The sequence below is a fragment of the Lissotriton helveticus genome, chromosome 7 (genome assembly GCF_964261635.1).
Source record: "Lissotriton helveticus chromosome 7, aLisHel1.1, whole genome shotgun sequence".
Classification (NCBI taxonomy): Eukaryota; Metazoa; Chordata; class Amphibia; order Caudata; family Salamandridae; genus Lissotriton; species Lissotriton helveticus.
Genome location: NC_136068.1, coordinates 1,270,788,655 through 1,270,815,997, shown reverse-complemented (window position 1 = coordinate 1,270,815,997; position 27,343 = coordinate 1,270,788,655). Strand labels below are relative to the sequence as shown.

General features: G+C 45.6%; 1 protein-coding gene and 1 long non-coding RNA gene across 3 annotated transcripts in view; one reads left to right on the top strand and one right to left on the bottom strand.

Annotated features, from left to right (window-relative positions):
• The window catches only part of USH1G (USH1 protein network component sans), a 204,825-nt gene extending 199,771 nt beyond the window's left edge, over nt 1-5,054 (top strand). Inside the window, exons 2-3 of one of the 2 annotated variants that reach the window (XM_078654477.1) lie at nt 942-2,180; nt 2,782-5,054. In XM_078654477.1, the coding sequence (XP_078510603.1) occupies nt 942-2,180; nt 2,782-2,785 (1,243 nt within the window). In that variant the 3' untranslated portion in view covers nt 2,786-5,054. Of the gene's footprint in view, nt 1-941; nt 2,185-2,781 lie in introns of those variants that run through there. The other variant, XM_078654478.1, reaches the window with a different exon arrangement.
• The window catches only part of LOC144770172 (uncharacterized), a 133,530-nt gene that overhangs the window by 51,111 nt on the left and 55,076 nt on the right, over nt 1-27,343 (bottom strand). The window lies entirely within an intron of this gene.

The following is a 27,343-nucleotide window of genomic DNA, read 5'->3' as shown; positions in this document are numbered from 1 at the left end:
CAGATCCTACCACTGCAACTCCATCATTCCGAAAGATGCTCATTCTTGTAACTTGAGTACATTTCCAATGGCCATGTAACAATTGGCTATTGCGAGACTGACGAGCAAGCATCAAGAACCTCAGTTAATAGCTGGGTTGTCCCATATGTTTTGGATTGGTAAAAACATAAGGGTATTTTTGTACCAGAGGTTAGTCATGGCCAAGACAGTGTCAGTGGAATTCCAGCACCACATTACTGTGGAGACTGCTTGTAAAAGTCATGCTGAGTGGCCCAAGTGACTTCTCCATAACACTCTCAGGTGAATGTCAGTGCATTATCAGAGGCTAAATTCAGGCCCAAACCCCATTTGACTAAACTATTTGGTTTGTAGTATTTTTCCTAATGCATGCAATTATGTGATTTACTAAGTCTTCGTGCTTAACTCCTTCCATGCTCATGACGAGCTCAGCTCGTCATGAGCCACGGTTCTCGTATGCTCATGACGAGCTGAGCTCGTCATGGCCCGTGGAACGCTCGCACGCTGGGCTAATTCCCCTGCTGTGCCGAGCGTTCCATTAAACGGGCATGGTCGTGACGAGCTCAGCTTGTCATGAGCACACGAGCACCGTGGCGCATGACGAGCTGACCTCGTCATGAGCACCGGGGCGCTGTGCGCGCCCCCGCCCCCCAGCACAGCAGGAAAATAGCCCCAGCAGCCAAGGGGTTAACCTACTGTTAAAGGGGACATGCCCTAGTTCTGTTAACAGTGTAAACAACTTTCAGTATCAGGCTAAATTTAGCCTGTGCAAAGACAGAAGGAGGCAGACCTCCAGTTAATGGTCTAAATTGTGTACTTTATTGTTTGGGATATGAAGGGTCTACAGAAACTGTGAAGTAGTGTAATGCACATGAACTACAATCATCAGTTTTCTTGGCATTGATTCTTTTTTGTGTTTTCAGGGGAGATCCTGACAAATGTGATATCTGGGGGAACACACCCCTTCATCTTGCAGCAGCCAATGGTCACCTCAACTGCCTCTCCTTCCTGGTGTCGTTTGGAGCCAATATCTGGTGTCTGGATAACGACTACCACACTCCGCTGGACATGGCCGCCATGAAAGGCCACATGGAGTGTGTGCGTTATTTGGACTCCATCGCCGCCAAGCAGACTGGACTCAATCCCAAACTGGTGAGCAAGCTGAAGGACAAGGCCTTCCGGGATGCCGAAAGGCGGATAAAAGACTGTGTCAAGATGCAGAAGAAGCACCATGAGCGGATGGAGCGGAGGTACAAGAAGGAGATGTCTGATCACTCTGACACTATGAGTTTCTCTAGTTATTCCAGCAGCACAGTAAGCAGGAAGCTCCACCACATGTCACTCGCCACTTCCATGCCATATTCCCAAGCCACCATCCATGGCACTGCCAAAGGTAAGACAAAAATCCAGAAAAAGCTGGAGAAGAAGAAGCAGGTGGATGGGACATTCAAGATCTATGAGGATGGACGGAAGAGCGTGCGCTCCTTGTCAGGCCTTCAACTTGGGAATGACGTCATGTTTGTGAAACAGGGCACCTATGCCAGTCCAAAAGAGCGGACCAGGCGCAACGTTAGAGAAATGTTCGTGAATGATGAGGACACCATCTCCCGTGCCATAAGTGACCCAGGACTACATATGGACTCTGCTCACTCTGAGGTCAGCACAGATTCTGGGCATGATTCTTTGTTTACTCGTCCTGGTCTGGGCACCATGGTGTTCCGCAGGAACTATGTCAGCGGTGGACTATTTGGGATTGGTCGTGATGATGTTAGTATGATCGCTGAGAGTGACATGGAGGGAATGGGTGTCAAACTACGGAGCCGCCTGCAGCGCTCGCCAAGCCTCAATGATAGCATTGGTAGTGCCAACAGCCTGCAGGAGAGGAACATGGATGACCTTCCCTGGGATGATGCAGAGCTGGGCCTGGATGACGATGAGCCCGACACCAGTCCTCTTGAGGCCTTCCTCGCCTCTCTGCACATGTTTGAGTTCATCTCAGTGCTGAAGAAAGAGAAGATTGACTTGGCAGCACTCATGCTGTGCTCAGACAATGACCTCAAGAGCATCAACATCCCCTTAGGGCCACGGAAGAAGATTCTGGATGGTATTAAAAGGCGGAAGCAGAGACTGGAGAAGCCGGGTGCGATGGGAGACACTGAGCTGTAAGTGAATCATTCACGGGCTTGACTTTCTTTAATGCCCTTTCTGTCTCTTTCCACTCCCAGCTTGTAAGGTTCAAAGTATATCGAATAAATTATCATAAGGAGTCGTGAACTAGTCTAAGTTTCAACATGCCAGATCAGCCAATAAAATAAGCCTGTTTCCACTGTCTTACATTCTTGGTTAAATGTAAAGTGCTCTGACACCCTCTGGACTATATAAGAACCATAAATAAATTCACCTAGTCCGTAATGCTTATTTTGAGACAGAACTGGACTGCTTTGCTTAAGGTTTTACACTTCTATAATGCCTGTACAAAATTGTGGCAATGCTACTGAGAGATGTTCCTAGAATCTGAGGGGCATTGTTTGAAGACATTAATTGGCATATTTTCTTCTCGATCATTAAGCCTTGAATGTAGGTGTGGTGGCTGACCCATATGTTCCTATAATGCATACACGTACATGTAGACATCCCTATGATGTATAGACGTACATATTCTAAACGTATGTGCTTACCTTTTTGTCCAGTGAAGCTTGCCCATTCTTTATATGCCTTTAAGTTATGTTCAAGTTGACTAAGTTATATTTCTTTCATTTACAGCTAGATGTTTCAGACAACATGGGTTGCCAGTTTCTACAACCAAGTGGGCTTCGAGGTTGCAGAAAGCCACTTCTAGGAAAAGGCTCTTCGAATGCCTGTATTCCTCTGTGTGCATGCGTCAGGAGATGACCTAGGACAGAGGTATCTTCTGGACAGAAGTAATGGGGGCTCCATGCATGCAAACATTGATCCCTCAACAGGACCTCAAGCCAATGCCACGGACGTGTGCAGCATTGCATGTTTCTGCATTATGGAACAAGATGCAGTGTTTTGGAGTCTGCCCGTAGTCTCTGCGCAAATCAAGCAAAACAAATAGGATTAACTTGCTCTGGGATAAACACAGAAAGTAACAAATCAGCAGACTATGGCACGCAAAAGATGCTGTTGCACACTTTTGACACACAATGCCTGCCAAGATCACACTGTGGACTGTGTGGACTTCTGAATACATTCAGGAAGCAGCTGATGTTTCTACAAACTTAACTTCCTCAGCTGAAAGCCACACGTGACCACTTTCTCAACACTCTCTAGACTGGCCAGAGTATCCTTCATCCTAGCCTTCCAGAGTATTAAGGATTTGATCAAGATATTAGCTTTTACAGACACATTCCAAATATCCAGATGTAGGTACCATATAAAATGTCATTAAACCTTTGATGGTTTCATTGAGCTGTAGCGCCAGGCACGCATCACCTAGTTTACCATTACCTGGGTGCATATCCCCAGGCTTCATATGCTTCACTGTGTGGGAGGGGGAATAAGACAGTCAACCCGATGTAGGCCCCCACATGTGAAGAAGTCAGGTAAGCTTTCAGTAGATCTTCAAATCTATGCTATCCTCAAGAACAATGCCAACTCTTAAGCTAACCCATGTTCCTGATGTTTGTGAGGATTCCCATTACCCACTTTTACCAACATTTTGACACCTACTTAGAGTGAACTGGATAGAGACAGATTAGAAAACAACCAATCGCTTTAAAGATTGCAAGAGTCCACAAAGGTGTGCACTGTCTGGACCTGTGAGCACCGGTTGATATCCAGCACCCTGTAAAATGGAGAGAGTATTGGCCCTGAAAAATGCCTGTTATCATTTTAATGGTTGTCTTTCTACTTTTTTTAGTTCAAGTCAGTTGAAATTGGCTACTGTAGGTCCTGAGAGAATGCTGCAGAACACAATATCAGTAGCTTTGGGTGAAAAGACCATCTGCCCCTCTTACCTAATATTTTCATGGTGCCTCAATAGGGCTAGGGTTAGTAAGGTCGAGACAAGCCCATAATAAATGACACATATATCCAAACTCCTCTAAAGCCCCATCCAATCAGGAGGGAAAGAAAACAACAACAGTTTATAGTATTTCCGTCTTGCACCCTAGTTTATAACTCACTGATGTCAGCAGGTGTAACTTCTATGTAAGCATTGCTGCATGAGTTGTAATAATTTGATGGGTTAAACCATTGCCTTGTTCTTTCTTTAACAAACTAGCTTTAATTGAGTTGCTTGCCGTCAAGTGTGTGCCTGGGGAGTGCAGTTTCTCACGGCTGATGGTCAGATCTGCCCACGCACGCACGCTGTCTCAGAATTACTTAGGTCTTCCCTAGATTTAGATGACAAACCATCCTGTTGGGTTGATGACGTCTGTATGTGCCATGACATGCATGCCTTTCTTCATAGGAAATTTCCACAACAGATGAACATTAAGGTTTTTCCTACATTAAAAGACATGTTTTACGATTACGCCTGATTACGTTCCCACCCCAGCGGCAACCGCATTGGCGGTGGATTTACCACTTACAACTTCCTTAAAGTAGGGTCTAAGCCCCTTTCTAAATTAAGAGCTGTAAAAGCAGGTCAGTGAGCCTCAGGTTTCTGCCATCTTCAAAATCAGGCACCAAACCTTGATCATAATTGAAGGCTTTCTCCGATTGTCTTTGTTCCCTCTGAGTAATTCATCGAGGTATGTTGATAATGTCACTCTATAGACTATATGCTTGTAATAACATGTTTAACACTGACGGATGCTCCTAGTAACAGGAAGCAACTATATCAAAAGAGCGATATTTATATATATTGATTACATTTACATATGAAGTTTCAGTTATATACAACATGTCACATGCTGTATCTATACATTTTTGTTACATATCAATTAGATGATTGTTTAGTATGTATTGTGTTGTTCTACTCTACTGTGATATTGTGAAGATTAGAGGATGTGGAATGTACAATCCTCAAATACTGTATGGCTGACATTATACCTTTTTAAAAAAAAAAATGTGTGTTTCTTTTTTGTTTAACTCTGGTTTTGGACCTCTGTGTTACCTCAAACCAGCGCTGTGCGAAGGAAGACCTAACTGTTCTCTGGGACCACTACTACTCTCTCGGTGGAACACTTTTCCAATCCATCCTGCCTCTCCCTCTAGCTCAGCAGCTACTCTCTTCTCTCTCATTCAACACTGAGTGCCTTATTCACAAAGGTAAACTTACACTTTTGTGTACATTTACCATAGTCTGCTATTCACAAAGGGATTTACAAGTGGTATCTTTACATGTGAGGATTCTCCGTACATAAAAACATAGTACTTTTTATGCTTGGAGACTCTGCACTCGTAAACATACTACTCATAAATCCCTTGGTGAATAGCAAACAATCATACATTTACAAAAAAGTGTACGTTTACCTTTGTGAATCAGGCCCTGAGGATCTAGCACCCACTGTCTCCCTTGCTGCAATTGCTCATCAGCTCAAATGCAGAATATTCTATTATGGGCACAGGTAGTGGTAGTTCTTTGTTCCCATCAATGGTGAGTGAGATGAATTCTCAGCCTGTGGGCTTCTGTTAACTGTCTTAGGATTTGGAGAACTGTCCATGTGGTACTCTCTGGGGATCTTATCGAAATGATTTGCCAGGGGCCTGTCAAGATACCTCAGTCAAGACTCCTGCTTCTTCTTTCACTAACTTTGTGTTGGTTTACTTTGTGATCAACAACTCTGCTGCCGTCCTACTGGCAAGGTCCTAGAGGCAAGGGTTTATACCGCATGGAGCTCGGAGTGCAGTTCCAGCTGCAGAAAACCTATCTGTGTGCTATCTATGTACTCTGGAAGATTGGGTCCAGTGTTAGCATGCAGAGAATGGGGTTAGCAGGGACTCCAGGCATGCACCACCTTCACACTGCTAGAATGCAGCACAGCTGCAAATGTGCATGAAGACACCAACCATGACAGCTCACTCCATGTACGTCTAGCATCCATCTATATGTACTGTGCCTATGCTGAGTGTCAGAAATTAATAATACATAATAAACATGGTTTTATTAGGTCACAACACAGTTCAGTAAGACACACTGCCTAATCTCTAGATGTACAAGCAGCAGGCAGTTTACCAGAGAAAAGTGTGCTAAGTTTAAGCAGCACCAAACAAAATAAGTGTAGAGCAAATCACAATAAAATCCCTAAACCTAGAGAAACTTAGTAGAAAAAATAAAGGAAGTGATTGAGAATGAATTAGCGAGATAATTAATTTTAAAGATTTAAAATAAAACTCTCAAAAAATGCCCATAGGAAGATTTTGGATGTAAAGGCCACTGTTAGGTTAGTGCATTACCCACAGTCCTCCACAAGAGCCAAAAAGGAAAACAAAAAATAAATACCAGTAAACTGTTCTGCTTCACAGAGATCGGGGACACAGTCAGTGATCTTTAATGATGATACACTGCATAGCATGCTCTTCTGGGTGACTAGGTCACAGTTCCAAAGATGAGATTCACATTTCTGTCCCTCTTTTTTGCTACAACCATGAGTCTCAGTTTCTCGAAGATCCTTGAAAAGTCACTCCTGTTGGATCTTATGGTACCCATCCCAATATGGGAGTTCCAATATAAGCCAATGTTAACCCCGGAACATGGGCTTCTATTGGAATTCTCAAGGGCATATTATCAAGCCCATTATTGCAGTTTTAGCGGCAGTCTCCTGGCGCTAAAGCAGTGATAATTGTAACTCGGTTCCTTGATAATATGTCCCTAATTAATTAATTAATTGTGGGTTTATATAGTGCTAGAATCAACTCCCGGAGGAGTATCTCCGCGCTTCGACCGCTGGGGAACCCGTCCTGGCTCACCCTGAGAGATGGTCCCTAATGGGTATCTCTAAGGTGCGACCAAGCATCCCCGGTGGTCTGGGGGGGCCGTTGTGAAGATGAGGCAAGCTAATGCCCAGAGTTGCCGAGTGTGGTCCCTGGTTAGAGTAGGCACCGAGGCGAGAATTATCGAGCCCGCTGACCCTGGTCCACGACCCTGCCGCGTCGGGAATCGAACCCTGGTCCCGGGCCGTCCTCTGCTTACGGGTCTGCCGCCTCTAACCAGTGAGCCACACCACTCCACTAGATCTCTCCACAGCCAGAGCTTGTGCAGGGCCTAGTGCCATATACTCACAATTATGCAACTGGTACTTCCTTACAAGTCGAACCTGTCTCCTCTCTTTTATGTCACTGGAGCAGTGAATGGGAGGAAAGCCAGATGACCCTTGGAGAGCAGTTGCAGTCCATGACTGCAAGTCATGTTCATGACACTTTCAGGCTTCTTTTCCAGGCAAGGTAGAACGAGATCTTGTCCCCTATGGATAAACCATATCCAAGAACATTCTGAGGATTTAATGGTGAGGTGCCCCTTTTATGCTGTGCACTAGCCAGCGATTAGAGAATTCCCTTGGGCCAAATTCTTTGATAATTCCCACCAAATGTCAACCCCATTTTTTAGCGCTTCTTCTTTCACTTTACTGTAAACCTTTCCTGGGTCCCTCATTCAAAATATCTTGTCTCCCTCTTCTGAGCTTCTAGGCTGCTTCCAGATCAACTCCAAAATGAAGGAACACCCTCCTCGCTGATCTGGGAACAGCTTCCCTTCCTTATAATACCAGAGAGAAATGTCTGAGGGAACCCCTGCTCTGTCACTTGAGTCCCTATTTCATGCGAAAGGGAATGCTGTTTCGGAAATGCTTTCACATGTTTGGCGGGCTGGCAACACTAAGTTCGTTTTTTAAAGTAACGTTTCCACAGATATCAAAAATCGACTTTTATCAATAGAATTAGATGTTTGACAAAAAGCCAACAATAACTTTCAAGCAAGTTTCCATGATTTCCCTATGCTAAATTATGAAAATCCACTTTAAGTCACAGTTACACCTGTTCAGGGGAAAATGTTACACAGGGAAAACAGCGTTTGACAACTTTTCAATGTGTGGACATACTTTTGTTTACTATTTAGTATGTCCCTCTTTTATATTTTAGCCATTCAGCCTTATGGGTTTACAGGGCACACTTAGGGTGACATACTAGTGGGTCATAAGGGGCCTTGAAGATGCGTTACATAGAAGGTGGAAAACAGGAAAATTAAAAATAAGGAATTTGCTGTGTCGTATTAAAGAGTTCCAAAAGACTTGGTTAGGTTACAGATGATAAGTTTATTCTTCTTACATGGTTAGATAGGTTTCCAGTAGATATGTAATATAAACCCCACCAGGAGCATCCTCTCTGCTGCTCAGCCAAGGGTCCAACTGACAGTCCACTCACAGTATACCAAACATTCCAATGACATCTCATTCACACTAACATTCTACACTCTCTGGCTGCACAGCAGAGGCAGAGAAACAGGGACCATCCCTCTTTATAAAATGAACAAAGAGAACGCAAATGTAAATAGCAACATTGCAGTAACATCACAGTAATATCAAAGAAAAATTGCAGTAGAAGAATTGAAAATGCACATAAGTATGAAAAGCATTCTAAAATAAGCAAGTAGAAAGGTGATGTAAAAGGAAGCAATAAGGAAAAGAAAACATAGTAAAATACAAAATGTAACAGTATTGCAATGAATAAAACACGAAAAAGTAAAGTAAAACACAAAAATAGAGTAAGGGACTTCAAAAACTAGAAAAGACACACATCTCCTTCCTTAGCAGAGCAAAAATTTGAAGCACAAAGTTTCAAAAGGAAGGAAATAGTAAAAGAATGGAAAAGCAGGTGGAGAAAAAACATACATGAACAAGAATGAGGTATACCACGAAAACTAACAAAGAAGTAATGCACCAGTGTAACCACCACAACTACACCAACTGGCCAGACTGGTTAGAAGTATGGAACCACTGAACACAGCAACAGGAAGAAGGAAACAACACAAACAAAAGAAAGTAGTGGGTGACTGGCATCCAAAACAAAAAGCAATGAAAAGTAAATAAAGTAACACAGGTGGCGTACACCTAACACATCAACCTAATGACAGACATGTAAAGAAGAGAAAATGGTAAAAACACATGAAAGAGAATCACCAAGAATTAATTGCAAGAAAAATGTGATCTGGGTAAACTGTAACACACCGAAGATAAGAGTACAGTCACACCTCAAGTTAGACCACAAGTGAAAATGCAGGGAAAGTGAGATCTAAGTGAACTGAACTGCACAGCAAAGAAAATTCAGTAACACCTCAAGTTGGACCACGTATCTAAACCTGCGCACAATATGACAATTAACCTGTAAGTATCAAGTATACATGTAAAGAATAAGAGGAACAAAGAAAATGCACCAGGAAAGTGTGATCTGGGTAAACTGAACTACACAGCAAAGAAATTCAGTCACACCTCAAGTTAGACCACGTATGAAAATGCAGGGAAAGTGCGATCTGGGTAAACTGAACTACACACCAATTAAAAATTCAGTCACACCTCAAGTTAGACCACATATGAAACCCTGCGCACAAAATGAAAATGCACTGTAGGTATCATCATGAAAAAATCAGAGGAACAAAGATAAATGCTCCACAGCAAAACGTAAGAAAACCTGCATGCAAAGCAAGAAATACATTAATAACACAGGAGCATGTATATAGTAATATGACAAAAAGTACATCCAAGAATAAATCAATACAGGTAAATAAATAAGCACATAGCATGGTAACATGGCAAAATAACAAAATCAATGCAGGTATAAGTAGAAACAAAAAAAACATAATAGTAAGCGCCTTAGTAATGGGAGACAAGAATGAGGGAGAAAATGACGTTGCTTAAGTGCCAGGATAACCTGAATTACAGCACTTAAGGAGAAATGCCTAAGAAAAACTGTGAGGGGTCTCTAAAGTAAAGCGGTAAAACTGGAAACAGTAAAATAATGTCTCCGAAAGTACCTCAGAAACATATGGCTCCAAGGACGCCAAAATAGAAGTCAATGCAGGTGAAAAACAGGTGGAATGAAAGTTATGACGCCGTGGAAGGGGAGCATGTAAATGAGCAAAACAGCATTGTAAAAACCTGAGGCGGGTCGGGGACAATCGATATTTGCCCGGCGGTATTGCCTCTGTGACCCTCTAGTTATTTAATCAATGAAGAGGCAGGCGCTGGAGACTGGAAAGCAGGAAACAAGGTTTTTATTTTCTCCGGAGGAGAACACAACGAAACGGACAGAAGGTATCGTTCTGAGGTGCTCTAACTGCATCCCTGAGGCCTGGCCTCTTATACACAAGTTTATCTTTTTATTGCATGTAACATATTCTCGTCGATACTTTGATGTACAGAAAGACATCCTCAGATCCCCCTTTGGGCCCGTTCCCACACACATTTACAGTTGAAGTCCCCACCCTAGTCACAACAGGTGATGAGTATCACGCAGCTGGATATTCCGCCGATTCACGGAATGTGGGGGGTTTGATCGGATCTCATGGAGTGGGGGCTTTGATCAACCCGGGGATCCTTTGATGGGGGAAGCTTTCTATTGTACGGGGAGGGGCAAGGAATGGTATCGGCAGAGCTGGGTGTCGGCCTGGGAACGGGGAAGACAAAACGGGCACACAGGGAAAAAAGGGGGTTTGCATCTAAAGGCCGGAGATCATGAAAGGGAAGCAGGGAGGTGTCGCGCTGGGAACAGGATGAGGGCCTGGGGCAGAGCAGCGCCGAAGAGGGGTTTATGACTCAAGGCAGGTGCAAACAGGGGGTGGTCAGCGTGCAGGCTTAGTGAAGGCGAAGGGCTATGTCAGGGGCCAGCAGCATGCAAAAGGGTTCGCTCTGATCGGGGCATCTTAAAAAAATGGCGGGCGCGCACGACAAAAGTGTGGCATCAGGGGAAGAGGCAAGATGGCGCAGATAATGTTCACCAAAACGTACTAATTTTCAACAGTCCTCCCTTTAACATATTCAAGACATCTTGCTGGTTCATTTTCTAGTCGGTTCTATTGTGGTGGGCATGAGAAAGAAAACGGTAGGAACCCTAGAGGAAAAGAGTTGTAAACAATACATTTTAACATTTCTAGTTTTTAGGAGGTGGGCCTATTTGATAAACTTTGATCAATTTGTTTAGCAGGAAAGTCATAGGAATGCAATACAAAAACGATTCTGTAGCGAGAGCAGCAAGCATATTTCATACTGGCAGGTTATTACATATATATCAGGTTCGGATTGGAGCATGATCAATACGATGGCGGCTGGGAGAGAAATGAGGTCTAGCAGAAACGGCGATTGGGGATGTCAAATGTTCGAAGTTTAACGAGTTCTCATCATTCTTTGTTGCCTTTCGTTGGCGCTGTTGAGCACCGGCGGTGGAGCTACAAGTCCAGCTCTGTTCTAAGTTCTGCGTTGCAGGGCACGACCCTTTCCTCGCGTTTCTGGTCGAAAAGGTCCTTTTCGCCCTGTGTCCTTTGAGGTGTTTGTCGGAAAGTTCAGATGGAAGAAGAGCGTACAAAACAGTCCATAGGGTAGGTCAGAGGAAAAGGGGGATGGAGCAAGGCCAAATTAGGAACAAAACTAGGGAAACGAGAGACTTCAAATAGGCGGGCGTGTGACCGAATTCAGAGAGCGGGGACTTGTCGACAGACACTGGACATCGAGCAGGGGCATCAGGTCGACCCTTTCTTCTCATGTTGTCGAAAACAGTGCCTCGTCCTGCAGCTCTTTTCTATCGTGGTCTCGCCTTGGCTAATGTCGCAGGTGTTCCTTAGTCTGTAGTCAGGCCTCGTGCTCCCACATCCGGTCCTTCTCTCCTCCAACAGCAGTACCCTTAAACAAGTTTGAAAAGACAGTCTTTAGAGAATTTGCAGATGAAGATAATCAAAAAGTCTATTTCTCTCCCAGCTCCAGGCAAAGAATGAAAAATGCCCGTTATATCAGTGTTCACAACTGGCATATGAATGACCGGTGACGGGCCTGTTGGATTTACTATGACTTTCCTTTACAATTATTTATTACAGTCACGACAGTTCATCTGATAGTGACCCACCTTCGTGAGACGAACCTGGCAAAGATATGCCGTTCTCTAGAGTTTTACATTTACAAAGGGTACTGTGAGTCGTCAACATAGTACTACACAGGTATTTTGCTGAGAGACGAACATGGCTAAACATTTCCTTTCTATCGATGCATCCTGCCTTTCAACTACTACGGGGTTCATTTCGATGATTTCTTTACCTTGGACTAGTCTGTTAACCTTGTAAAACATCACTCTGGATCCTACGTAACCTTTTACAGCCCGATTACTTAATTAGGAAGGGCAGGGGTTTTATGGGGAACAACCAGGGGCACAGGAAACTTGTGTTAAGGGCATAAATCGACCCATCTCTCACAACCGTAAATGAGGGGTAGTTTCATAATTCCAGTTTTTGGGCGGCTGATACAGGGGAGGTAACAGGGGTGATCATTTTTCCGGTTTGGGTATTGCGACAATTTGGGGAGGGGAGGGTCGCGTATTCTGAGGTCCTTGTTTTATACCATAGGAGCCGTTGACAGGTAGTTCCCTTATTTCGGGGTCAGATTAGGGAACCTCTGTCATCTTACCTGTCCTTTCCCTTACGGCCCAACCTCGGTTCATTGACCTCTAGCGGAAAAGGAGAGGTAATGACGCGGCCTCAGGGTGATTGTATTAAAGACAAGTTTTTGTGCAAATACGGACGGTATTTGAAGCCAATTAGGTGGTGTGCTAGGGGTGGCAGTCTGCCAATTTCGGGGCTAATCACTCGGAAGAGTGGGAGTGCAAAAATAGAGGGAGAGAGGGAGAGAGAGAGAGAGAGAGAGAGAGAGAGAGAGAGAGAGAGAGAGAGAGAGAGAGAGAGTGCAACGGCAGGCTAAATAGTATACGTGCGACAGAGAGGGTGGCGGTGTATTCAAGAAAGGCTATTTAGTGCATTACACAGTAAAGGGCATTCACGGGTCTGCGTTAGAATCTTGTAATCATGCAGTTTGAGCATTAGACAGGGTAGAGGGGACGTGCCTTGAGAAAAAGGAAAGAAGAAAGGAGGTACCATTTTGTCGCACTTCTCGCATTCTCGGTCCTTCGACCAGTTGGGTCGACGCCTCAGTCACACACACACATTCCCTCATAGTTTCGCATCATACGTGACATGGGTTCATTCGTCCGGTCTGGTTTAAGGGTGATCACTTTTTATCAGGTTGTGCTAATTTTTCGGGTTTGTTCGATACGTGAGTAGTTTGCAGGCGCGCTTAGACACCACCTTGCGGTGCTAGTCCGCTTCGTGTATTAGACATGGCAAGGCTTCAGATCTTCGTCACACCTCGGCTGTAATCTCTGATGTAACCTGCAGAGGGAGGGAAAAAAGGGGGGGGGTGGGGGAGACAGCATTCGCGCATATTCAAATACATGGATTCATAAGTCCTTTACTTACCTCTTACTCGTCTTTCCTCCTCGGGGCAGGGTCCCCGGGGATATGGTTTCTGGAGTCGAGGGGGGGTAGTGTGTCCATATAGGTCGTGTGCGGGCAAACGTAAAAAGGAAACCAGAGGTGCTTAGTGCGAGGTATCTAGTCAAAGGATGTATCTCACTATCGGGATCCTTAAACCTCTGTCAACGCTGTGGCGTTCTAAGGTTCTTCGGTTCTTGGGTCAGCTCCGTTCCCTGACACTTTGGAACGTTGTACTTTATCACATTTACATTATTTCATTTCACCCTCCTTTTACATTCCCTCATTTACACCGTTCGTTTTACCCATCCTTGGGAGTCAAGGTCTTCCTCTACGCGAGAGTTCATGAGTCAGTCGCGTACTTTGAAGGCGGAGTGTCGTGTCGTCGATCCGATCCGTCCTCCAGGGCTGGGCAACCATCTTCTTTTAACCTTAAAGAGAGAGCAGAGTAGGGTGCACAGAAAAGAACTTTCCCACCGATCCCACATTTTTAAAATAAAGCATGCAATACCCGTCCATAGCTTCAAAAACTTTATTTTGCAAAATCATTTCAGCATGAGGATTATGAGGGTGCGGTCGTATTTGGCCGGTCGTGGCAATGGCTAAAGTGGCTACAGTGGGGGGTGTCGTTGGCAGCAATAAAAACATCGGAAAGTTTTACTCATTCATTTGTAAGAGACTAAAACGTCTATTAATTGGCTGGGGGTTCGGGGGCATTTATTTTCATCGTTTAGAAGCATAATCATAATAGTGGTAATCAGATTTCCTATATGCATACCGTACGTGTGCGTCGTAAATGAGGTTTACATCAGTTATAAAAATATAATATATTGTACATTTGTAATCAACATTTGTAACGGGGATCCTTTCATACTGTTCGTCGAGTGAGTTCTCCTTGTCTTTTCTAGCCAAGTGTACAAAGGATCATATAAAATCTCAGAACATCAAGTTTATATTAGTGCGAAGGAACACCACGAGGTGTTCGTAAGTTCCGACTGATACCAGCGCCATTTTGGGCGGGGCCGGCTCAGTCCGGAAGCAGCACCAGGGGGAAATGTTTCCCATTACTGGCAGTTTGGACCAGAGTCCTTTTCGGCAGTTCTAGAATTCATGCTAACAGAAGGAGTGGTAATGTCATGTTTGTTTCGTTGGCGACCAAGGCAGCCGTCCCTTACCGGAAGCCTGCAGAGGCCGAAGGTTCCGCCGGGGACCTTTGTAGGATTTTCAAGGCTGCGGAGATGCTGTCGGAGATGGGGGCTCGTGCTCCAGGGGGCAAATGTTCGAGTTATATTGCTGGTCAAAGTTACTCTAGTGGCCGGGGCCCGCCTTCCAGCGGACCCAGACGCCATTTTGAGGCCCTACAGGGGCCACTCTCGTCGAGTTTGCAAGAGTGGGAGAGATCCTTCGGAGTGAACGGAAGAGGTCCCTGTTGTGTGAAAGCGGGACGTTCAGCTGGGGTGCAGCTGTGATGCCCCCACCTGGGGGGGGGGGCGAGGGAGACTCGTTCGCATCGTCTCCTTCTCCCGGTGCACTCCATGCCGCTCCTTTTCATCGCCCCGCATGAAGGTCTCTCCACATCCGGCGTTCCCCAAGTCCTGTGCTCAGTGCTGTGGGAGCATGGCCACCTGTGGCGCGCATTCGGCGCGGCACGAGTATCAGTGCAGTCATTGCAGGTTCGGTGTTCCGAAAATATGGTCACCATTGCACGTTCGGTGCTGCGCAAGTACTGGGGTGCCACCATGGTGTGTTCGGTGCTGTGGAAGTATTGGCACCCTCGCCTGACTGGGGGTGTTCGGCGTCGGGCCGGGGGCTGGGAGACCTCCTATCGGTGGAGGTGGGAGAGGCTCGTCCGCGTCGCCTCTCCCTCCCAGCCCAACTTGGACAAATTGTTGTGGAGGTACGTGCAGGACATCCCGCCGTCCAGAGCTGCTGCGGCTGTTACGGAAGAGAAAAGGAAAAAAAAGGTGCCTCGTTCTCCTCTGGACATGTGGCGGGACTACTTAAGTCTATCCAGGCCCGTTGCGGCTGGCTGAGGAGACATGTGGCGGGACTACCTACAACTGCCCCGGCTGCTGGCTCCTGCCTCTCCTCCGGCTCCCCCTTACGTTAAGATTTCCTGACCAAGAGTTGGCGGCCGGGCCCGCCTTATATGGGTTGCCGTTGGTTGGGCGTAGCCGTAACCCTGCCCTACTTTGGAAGGTTCCAGAATGAGGGGGGGGGGGGCGAATGTTCTGTTTGACTTTCATTTTCTACAGTTTACCGTTATTATTCCTTGTTTGTTGTGTTAAATTAAAAGTTCAAGTTCATTAATGGTCTACGGATTTTGTTTTACCATTTCTTTCTTTTCAGGTTGTTTTTATGCTAAGTTTCTGCTAACAGAGGTTGAGTAACACGGAAACACGTGTAGAGGGATGACGCAGATTTGTACATTACATACACACAAACTCAGACGGGGGGGACAGTACAAGTACGACATACAAAGACCCAAGACGAATATAAAACAGTTATTGGTCATAATTATCTCTTTCCGTCTGTGAATTTGAAACGAGGCTGGGTTCCCGTCTTGACGTTGCCCGACCTAGGAGAACTTGAGCATGCCGCTGAAATTGTCCTGGCGAAATCTGTGCCATCGGGCATAATCAAACGTGGTGGTTCTGTCTGGTCTGTCTATGTAAGTCGGGTTCTTCTTTGTCTCGCGCTTCTTCTTGTACTGCCGGTCTGTCGTTCCTGTCGGCCCTTTGCCTTTACTCACGCTCAGTAGAGTCGGGCATTGGGCTTTCCAGTGTCCGACATACCTACAAAAAGCGCATTGGGCTGGCCCTAAGTCTGGTCGTCTTTTGCATAGTGTCGGGGGATAAGTTGTGGGTAGCGATGTCCTGGGGTTGTCCTGTCGGTATATTTCTCTATTTGGTTTGTCCTCGTCTTTTCTCTGTCGTTGCATAGCCTCTCTGCGCCACATACCGAGACTGTCGAGCATAATTGGCGTTGTCTTATTATTTCGAAGGGCTATTTCTAACGTTTCTATTTTATCAAGGTCAAAGGATCCTGCCAGTGGCCACTGTTTGTCTTGACTATCTTCGGTATACCTGTGCCACAATTTATTATAGGCTATGGTGACTAATCCATAGTTTATGAACATGTCCTTATTAGGGGTGCCTTCTAGTGGAGCTATATGGTCCACCTCTAATACTCGGTCCGGGCTAAACAGGCTATTAATCAGTGGGGAGAAGACAGACATGACGGCTCGTAACGAGGGACTAAAAAGTCAGCACTGCCTATCTTATCACTAGGTGCAAAGACCGGACAGAATATTTCTATTCAACGTTGTTTGCAGGCAGTGAATACCTCATGGATCAAAAATAATAAAAAGACCAATAAATAACAATGGGGAGAATGAGTAGGTCCGCAAAGATCTGCGTTACCTACCCTTTTCACTATCTGCAAAAAGGGTGGTCTCTTCCCTGTTTGCAGACAGGGAATCTCCAGGAAACAATAGTTTTGCGAACAACAGTTCAGTTTCAAGTAATTATTGAGTGGGGGAGAAAAAATAAGCACGGCTGCTGCCCTACCTATCCTCCACTGCTTGCAAAGAGAGAGCCCGTTGTTTCTCCGTTTGTAGACAGTGAATCTCCAAATAAATAAAAAGAGCAATACTAGTATTTTTAAACAATCAAGCAATCAAGCAATCATTTCGCAACTTGTCGTGATTACACGACCTTACCCGGACCATGTGGACAGTTTCTTGTCTTCCGAATCCAGCGCCCGATCGTCCTCTTTTTCTCGTATTTCTCACGGCACTCCTGATGGTCCCCAGTCAGGACCGTAGATCACTCGAGAGAGGTCTGTTCGGAACTAGTGAAGTTCGGATGATCGGCTGCCAGACGAGGGTCTATTGGGCAAGAGCTCTCCCGATCGTTGCAGTCGTTCACTCTGTCGTCGGGACCTCTCCCACTGGATCCACGAGTCGCTGATGGGCCCCACGCTTGGGACGCCAATTGTAAAAACCTGAGGCGGGTCGGGGACAATCGATATTTGCCCGGCGGTATTGCCTCTGTGACCCTCTAGTTATTTAATCAATGAAGAGGCAGGCGCTGGAGACTGGAAAGCAGGAAACAAGGTTTTTATTTTCTCCGGAGGAGAACACAACGAAACGGACAGAAGGTATCGTTCTGAGGTGCTCTAACTGCATCCCTGAGGCCTGGCCTCTTATACACAAGTTTATCTTTTTATTGCATGTAACATATTCTCGTCGATACTTTGATGTACAGAAAGACATCCTCAGATCCCCCTTTGGGCCCGTTCCCACACACATTTACAGTTGAAGTCCCCACCCTAGTCACAACAGGTGATGAGTATCACGCAGCTGGATATTCCGCCGATTCACGGAATGTGGGGGGTTTGATCGGATCTCATGGAGTGGGGGCTTTGATCAACCCGGGGATCCTTTGATGGGGGAAGCTTTCTATTGTACGGGGAGGGGCAAGGAATGGTATCGGCAGAGCTGGGTGTCGGCCTGGGAACGGGGAAGACAAAACGGGCACACAGGGAAAAAAGGGGGTTTGCATCTAAAGGCCGGAGATCATGAAAGGGAAGCAGGGAGGTGTCGCGCTGGGAACAGGATGAGGGCCTGGGGCAGAGCAGCGCCGAAGAGGGGTTTATGACTCAAGGCAGGTGCAAACAGGGGGTGGTCAGCGTGCAGGCTTAGTGAAGGCGAAGGGCTATGTCAGGGGCCAGCAGCATGCAAAAGGGTTCGCTCTGATCGGGGCATCTTAAAAAAATGGCGGGCGCGCACGACAAAAGTGTGGCATCAGGGGAAGAGGCAAGATGGCGCAGATAATGTTCACCAAAACGTACTAATTTTCAACAGCATTGCTTAAGGTCTGTAACATAACTTAAAAAATATTCGAAGAGATGAAGAAATAAATGCAGCGACAAAACCTTGAAAGCATCTATGTAAAGATGAGGGATAGGGCTGGCTGCAGGAAGACAATGTGCCCCAAAATACATCAGGCTTCACGGACATCGGAAAAAAATAGCAAGGAAGATCCGGGTTGAAGTATGAAGAATAGTCCTAACTAAAATGGCGGCACGTAGGAAAACTCATGCTGGATGGCTCAAAGCACGCAAGAGTGGTGAAGCGTGTCCGAGCAGCGAAGGTCTCAGGATTTCATGAAGACAGGAGAAAGAAGAAGGAACGTCCAGGTGCGCGAGCAGTAACCATAGACTCCTCGCAAATTATTTGGATGATTGCACAAAATAACGGTAAGAATGCAGGCTGAGAAGGCTGAACAACTGCCACAAAAATGAATGAACATGGCACTCTGCTAACTTCCAAAATGGAAGATAAGGCATAACCAGAGATGACTCTTGGTGAAAAAGGGGAGCATCTGTATACGATTTCATGCCTTAAATCGCGAACATTAACAGTACAGTCACAGGGCACAAAAAAGTACCAAATGAAAAGAGTTGAAATGGCGCTAGGCTAGTAGAAATCCATGCAATACAACAGGTGTGTAACTGAGAATAAAGCTTGCCAGTTCAACAAATACACTGTACGTGGGAATTCACTGGTGCATGGTTTAACTTAGCTAGTTCCTTGAAAATTTGTTCAATAAAAATCCAGGTTAATTCGCAATAAAGTGTAGAAAGTGTTGGTTCAGACTAGTTCAGTTCAATTTATTGTCCAGTAAGTGGGTTCTTAACATAGTGCCAATCTTTGTAGATGCCGCCGGGTCCACACCTTAGTAGAAATATATTTTTTAAACAGCTGGGTGTCAAGGCAGCAGGAAGCAAGGCAGCGGGTAAGAATGGCAGCAGGAATAAGGCAGGACGTATATGTAGCAGGAAACATGCACCCAGTCAGAAGCAGGTAGTAAGAAATCAGGCTGGAAGAAGCAGGTCGCAGGAAACTTACACACTGTCAATGGGGTATCCGGTGCAAATTAACACTGGTGGGGCGGGAGGGTGTGAAATCCTTTAGTAGGTTCTTTATAAGTAAAATCTTGCCTTAAGAAGCTTGTAGTAAGTCCTCATGCGTAGTTTGCCAAATGATGTTGTGTCGTAGTAAAGAGTTCCAGAAGACTTGGTTAGGTTACAGATGATAAGTTTATTCTTCTTAGATGGTTAGATAGGTTTTCCAGAAGATATGTAATATAAACCCCACCAGGAGCATCCTCTCTGCTGCTCAGCCCAGGATCCAACTGACAGTCCACTCACAGCATACCAAACATTCCAATGACATCACATTCACACTAACATTCTACACTCACTGGCTGAATAGCAGAGATACGAAACAGCAAAGAAGTAAGGTAGAAACCTTAGATATAACAGAATTACATCACCAGAACTACAACTCAAAAGAGTCACATGCGCAGCTCTAGCCACAGGTGTGATGCCTCCCACAGGCACTCTTCGTGGTTGTTTGTGGAAGACAGTATATAAAACCTTTCGGTACAGGAGCAGGTTGTCATGTAGCATCAGTTGTTTTGATTCTCTCATCAATAGCTGTTGTCCGCACCTGGATATTTCACTCCGACACCTTTATTATTTTCTCTCTATTCAGTTCCCTTTATCCTCCTGTATTTTCCTGATCTGAGACTTCTATGTATCTTGCTTTGTGACCATCATACTGCAGTCACGTTCCCTCTATTAGGAACCTTGCTTCAGTGATGTTACATCTTTGTTGACTAGCTACGGCTTAACACATACACCATGGTAAGTCCTTACATCCTCAGAGTGTTTGTTATCTGTTTCTCTTCGGTGTGGTTCATTTCTTGATTTCTGTCTTCTCACCAGGTTATGCGGTCTGCTGTTACTCGTGATCCCTGGCCTTGTTCAGTCTGTCATCCAGTCTGGATATTCGGACAACCAACGCGAAGTAGTATATCTCTCCTTCCCTCTCATGACACCCTTTTCCCCTAAGCATAGGTTCTCTTTACCATCTTTAGTACCTTGTCAGAGGGGTAGATGGGCTCCTAAGGCAGAACATTAGGGATTTGCGTCGACCTACACACATCTGAACTCTTGACACATACCTAATGTATAAAATGGTGAGCTTTTACCTTCCATTTGTTACTGCGGTGGTTTTAAAATTTCAGTTAGCAAAACACAAGTAGTGTTTTGGTCATAATTGTGCGGAGTGTAAATATAAATTGCAGTCCAAAGGTGAAATTTAAATAGGGCAAATGGCTGTAATCAATTTTCCAATTTATAAGGATAGAGCACATACATACTCTATGGCACTGAATGGCAATGTCAGAGTGCACACAGTTACATGTCTATAACATGCAGCCTGTGAAAAGGCATGAATTACAGGGAAACCCTGTAGAATAGGCAAACTTACAGAACCATGGTTAATGTCTGTCTCTAGATCATACGCATATGCGTGTGCCTCGGAATAGTGAAATTAATGCAATATGCTTAGTAGCCTCTTCCGGTATTTCCCTAAAAAGGAAACCTTTAAAGCTTCTTCGTTCATTCACAGCTCTTTTGACCAACACAGCCTTCTCTGAAGCTTTTTATATGATGCTCCTAGCTAGAATATCATTCCTGAGTTGAATATTCTGAAATTTCATCTTGTGCTACTGAGTATTCTTCTGATGTTCTCTAGAGGATCCCTGTAGTATCTCCTTACACCTGAGAGCTCTTTGCTAGGCTGTTCATTCCGTGAGTGCTGCTCTTCTGTCCATTCACCTGTACCACAGCTATAAGAAGTGCTGGTGTCTATCATTTAGTTCTCCTTCAGTTTCACAAATTGCTGCATGCTTTATCAAGGATATCTGCATTTTGAACTGAGATTTGCTCGACATCGTTCCTGTACCATTGAACCTGTTTGAAGGCTGCAAAGCCACAAGGCAGTGGGGCCAGCAGTAGATTGAGTGGAGGTGGATGGATGGAGGTGACAAACATTTTACATTCCTAGAAAGGGAAGATGTAAACTCTGGACTGAGACATAGATGGCTAAGACCCCCACCAAATTACTTGCGGGTAAAGTTGGGAAGTCAAACTGAAGCTACGTTTTCTGGTATATCTAATGTGGAAGGACAGTCTCAACAACAGCGTTATAATTGTCGGTGGAAATGTCAAAATCGAGCCCCACGGAATGCTGCTAGAACAGGAAGGATGAAGAGTCTGCCTGGAGTATTGTGAGAAAGTGAGTTTCTGTAGCAGTACCCCCCCACACTTTTTGCCTGATACCTGATGCACTTTTCCTTGGTGTGCCCTGGGTTCCTGCCAATCAGGTACCCAAGGCCTGTGTTCCTTCCCTAAAAACTGTACTAAAGCCTAAACCCAATTGGCATCTCTGGCCACATGTCAGCCCCTAGTAAATGGTACCCTAGGTACCCAGGGTATTGTGACCAGAGAAGACCCCTAAGGGCTGCAGCACTTATTGTGCCACCCTTAGTGGCCCTGTACCCTGACACACACACACTGCCTTTGCAGGCTGAGTGTCCTGGTGCAGAACTAAACAAAGAGTCGACATGGCACACATCCCTGTGTGCCATGCCCACAAACCCACTGCCCTGGCATACATCAGCCACCCCTCTAGCTGGGTGCCCAGTGCCAGTGGTGTGGGCACAGGTGCATGAGCCCTGTGCCCCTACAGTACCCAGGGCCATTCCTGGACACTGTAAGTGCAGTGATGCCATTAAGAGTATATGGTGCTGGGAGGTTGTCATCACGAACTGCACAGCACCATAATGGCTACACTGAAGGATGACAAGTTTGATATCAAACTTCTCAGCACATTAAACCCACACTGATGCCAGTGTGGGATTTAATGTAAAATGCACAACAGAGGGCCTCTTAGAGATGCCCCCTGAAACCTAAACCTACAATCCACGTCTTCTCTGAGAGGCTGCCTAGGCTGCCACACAGCAGACAAGTTGCTGGACCCCTGGGTGGAGAGCTCCTGCTCTCTGGGCCTGCAACAATGCACATCCTGGGACGAGGTGCCAAGCCTCCTCCCCCAGGATGGGCAGGGGAAGCTTCAAAGGCATTCCGCCTTTGTGAGCTTCTCCAGACCACTTGCTGTACTGAGCAAATGGCCCCCACCAGTTCTGACCCCCACTCTGGCGGAAGACTGGCGGACATCCTACATCAGAAAGGGGGGTGTGCCATCCTGTGCCAACCCCACCCCTCAGGTGGGAGAGGCGAGGTGAAGCATGACCCCGGGCCCCGGCCATCTTGAAGATGGGGAGCCCTGCCCAATCAAAGCTAGGCTCCTACCCCCCTTCCACAGGAGAGGAGCAGGCTAGGGGGTGTACCCACCCCAGGACAGGGACCCATTGGTCCCTGCCCTGGCCCTACCTATAACGCCCCTAAATTCAGTATTTAGGGGCACCCTGAACCTTTTTCCACAAATCCAGATTACGAAACAAGAAAGAAGATCAAGGAACACGAAGACCTGCCGTGCAGCTGCTAAAAAGAGGAAGACACCAACTGATTTGGCCCAGCCCTACCGGCCTGTCGACCCTCGAACCCGCTCCTGTTAAACCCCGGCATCTCCAGTGGTCAGCAACCTCAAAAACCCCGGAGGACCTGACTGCCTTGTGACTCCGACTACCTGGGTCTCCTACGAGCAGTGGTACTGCTCAAAGCAAGTAACAAGCCCTGGCATCAGCCCGGAACTGCGAACCCTGCACACTCTGCACCCACCAAGCCTGGCCTGTGCTGGAGTGAATCAAGACCCTGAGGACGTCCCCCAGCGATTCTGACTTGGAATCCAGTGCCCAAGGACCCTCCTCGATGACCCAGACGACGCATGCAGCCTCAGTCCAAATGACCCCTCCGACCGCTACCAGCAGGGGGTAAGATTTCCCGACCTCAAATGACACCCCTGCACCCGGCGCCCCACAGCCCCCTGTGCCCAACTCCTGGGTGTCTCCCTATCCTCCAAGATCCCAACTTACCCCTCGAAGTGTTGGTTGCTCCAGAGGATCCTCCGTCCCCGAGTCTGCAGCCTTTGTTCACTTTTCAAGATCGTCATTGAATAACATTGAGCGCCCGACGGCTCAAAAGCACCCTGCATCCAGCCGCCCGAGTGCCCCTGGCAGTGCAACCTGTACCCTATCCTACTTCCCTATTTGCCCTGAGCAAGTGACCAGGAGCCCAGCTCCCACAGCCGCGTGGCCTGCTAGCCAGCAGCCACCAACCACCAACCGAAGGCCCCCTGCCCCTCATTGGATAACATTGGGCCTAACTACCTCTGCACTCGGCCGCCCCAGTGCCGCTGAGGGTGTGCCAACTGTACCTACCTGACCCTGGGGGACCCCTGAGTCTGTACCCAGAACCTTAACTTCACCAGTCGAGTACTCACCTGAAAACCGATGACTCACTTTCCTGCCATAGGATAACATTGACTGGTTTGACTCGAAAAATCTTTTAAGTGTGAAGTTTTGAAACTTTTAAATATTCATCTAAAATCAGCCGAATAACGAATTCCAAAGTACTCACCTGTGATCAGGAGACAAGCCAGTACTGTATCTTTTAGCCAAGTACTGAACCGCAAAGTGTCTACTTTCGAAAACTTGAAATATTCCTTAAAAATCGTACCTACTACTGAAACGTAATTACTTACCTATCTTAAGTAGAGACCCCAGTGCTGGACCTAGGAGCCCAGTACTGGATTACAAAAGTAACTAGAACGTACTTTACCTGTAACCTGAATTTTCTCCCATTGGATAACATCGCTAGATTTTCACTGAAAAGTTTCTATGTGTGAACTTTTAAAATACCTTTTTATTCTTTAAAAATCATTGCAATAACAAAAACGTTTTAAACCACTGCAAAGGTGCACCACAACAAGAAATTGAGCAAATTACAATGCTATTAATAAGCATGAATAAGAACGTTTTGCAAATGACAGGATGTTGTTAATCTTCAAATGATCTTTATTTTCAGTGTATTCAAAACAACAATGTACAGCCGACGCGTTTCGTCCCAAGCTGGGACTTCTTCAGGGCTTTTGTAAATGTGAGCTGTCCCATAAGGAGTGAGGATATGACGAGATTAGAATGCCTTGGCCACGTATTCACAGATTCAGTCATCCAATATGTATGAATTGATGTATATAAAATCTGATGTATCCTTTTCTCAATCGGTATGGAACAAACCAGGTTGTACTATATATCTATTTGTTAGGCCGGGACTTGGTCAGGTTAGAATCCTGAGTTTAGGAGATAAGAACTCCTCAAGAATTCATGTGTTTGAACATCATATACATGTTCTGAAATAATTAACAAGGAAACCAAGGACAAGCAAATCCTATAAGTTCCCAGAAGGAGGAGGTGGGCACTGTATTCCAGTAGGCCGTTTGTGTTAGAAGCAGCCGGCTCCCATCCACCAGACCTCCGTCCCGTCGAAACACCCGTGAAATCGCTGTTTTTACTAAACTGTCTTCAGCTTAGACCTCAGACCTGAATCTAGGATACAGTCCTGGAGTTACAAAAGTAATCGATAAAGTAATCAGCTGCATTTATGTAGAAAACCCCATTGAGCTCAATGTCAAATTGTGTTTAGAATTGTGTTGCCTATTGCAACCATTGTACCTATTGTGTTTACAATGTTTATTGCCTCTTTGCAAAGTAATTACATGAGAGTACTCATATCGAGAAAAGTATATTTTGATTCCCGTTGGTTCTAAAAATAAAACAAACTAAATCTTTGGATATAAAAGCAATTGGCCTAAAGTTCAGTTCTTGAGTGTGTGAAACCTTTTAGTGACTGAGTGTGTACAACAAATGCTTTACACTGTCCTCTGGTACTGCCTTACTGCTCGACCAAGCTACCACTTTAGAGAGTAAGGTCAGACCTGACTTTAACCTCTGTTATACCTCTGGGGATTGTGGACTCTATACACACAGTACCTTACTTTAGACCAGTACATATAGAGCCACTTTCTCACAAGTATTCCCTCCCTTCTGAAATAAAGACCTGTACGAAAAACAAGAAAGGGGAGAACTGAAGTACTCTACTAGCCTCAACTGTTCTCTGCCCACAGCATGGGCGCATTCCATCAGACATACTTGCTATAAGTACTTACAGAAATGGAAATCATGAAAGCATAATCAGCTATGTCCAACTAAACTTAGAGATCTGGCACGTGGTAATTGTTATGATTGTGGAGCAAAGGATAGAGACTGACCATGATTTGTTACAACTCAAAATATCATCTTGATTCGCTCTGTGGTATATCAATAAATAATACCGGATCTAGGTTTGACTGGACATAGCAATAACAGATAGCTCAATAAATAAGAGTCAAGATTCGAGGTAGTAGGAGTTTGCAGGTTTAATACAGCATAAAGGACAGGAACAGGACAACCTGCACAAGAATAGGATGGCAGCGCTGCCTGGGACAGGATTGGACTGGCGTAAGGGAATGGGTAACATTTAATAACAGTGCACAAGCATATATACTAAAACAATTGCATTACAGTGAATACAGTAGGCGGAGCAGTGGGTGTGGTCAATAGCAGTCGCGAAAGATAAGGGTGAAAGTGGGTGTAACAAGAGGCGTATACATAGACATGTGATGTAAACGTAACAGAATATGTCATAAATGGGGCGGAAACATGGAGGGGGCTACCTAAGGAGCCGGGACCTCTAACCTAATGGTGCGCGCAAACTGACAATGACGTGTTACTAGGAGAAGCTGGGGGCTATGAACTCTGCGCTAGGAGTAGAGACTGAAGTCTGGAGAGTCAGGGCGACATGTACCTAAACCCTATCTAGTATCTAATGTTTAGAGGACATGTTGATATAAACTAAGAGTCAGGAGGGGAGAGGCTAACAGACTCTAAGACTGGTGCATGCATTATTCTACATGTAGTGCGTGATGAAGAATATTAAATGACCATAAATACAGTATTTCTCTTACATGGAGACGTAAAGGCTAGACGATGACTGAAACTATTGATGCGATTCAGTAGCTTAGGAATGCAGAGAAGGAGGGCTGGACTGATAACTAGAATCATAACATACTCTTGGCAGACTCGTAGGCAGAGCCAGGCCGAGCCGGGCACTGTGAGGCAGGAAGTGAGTGAAGGGTCGAGGATACAGGTGGGGGCTGTATCGCTCCTCAGCGAGGGTTCAGGAGACAGGAGCTGAATCTGGTGTCCGGGCCCTTTTGAGACCTAGAAACGGGGACTTTACAATGGAATAACGTGCACACTGGGAAACGTGGCAACGTAACTTTACATAGGCCTAATACTCGTAGCTTTCACGAGAACTGGGAACTGGCATACTAGAGATGGACACAACTGTAATTGCGTCTTTAATCAAACATGGGGAATACATATGCATATTAATCATGCACACATAGCATAAGATGGGGGACACGTAGGGACACAGAACATGGCAAAATTTACTTTTCCACATTCCCTCCTTGTCACTACGTTTCCATCAGGAAACATCAATATTCATGATACCATCTATCATTTCATACAGTATCATTTGCTCGTCTCGAATTTTCTTGGAACGGGATTTAGAACGGGACTTGGGACTAGGAATACAAGAGGTAGCACAAATGCCACAAATCGCAGGGCCACATTGTATACAGAGGCAGCAACTGAATATGATCGCTACTGCAATACCTAGAAAGGACAATACTTTCCATCCCCGGGCGGAAATTATATTCCAGAACCAACCGGACCATGTCCAGGTGCCTGGATCTTGGTGTAACATATGGGCAATATTATGGAGTCTGGTAATAGCTGAATAAACAGACGGCGCGTTATTAGGAATGAAAATGCAGCAACTAGATCCGATGACTCTACATGCCCCGCCCCTATCGGCCAGTATGACGTCAAGGACGAGACGATTCTGGAGCACGACAATTCTCATAAAGGATTGCTCTTCGGTTAAATTACCTAGAGCAGAAGTAGTCTCAATCAC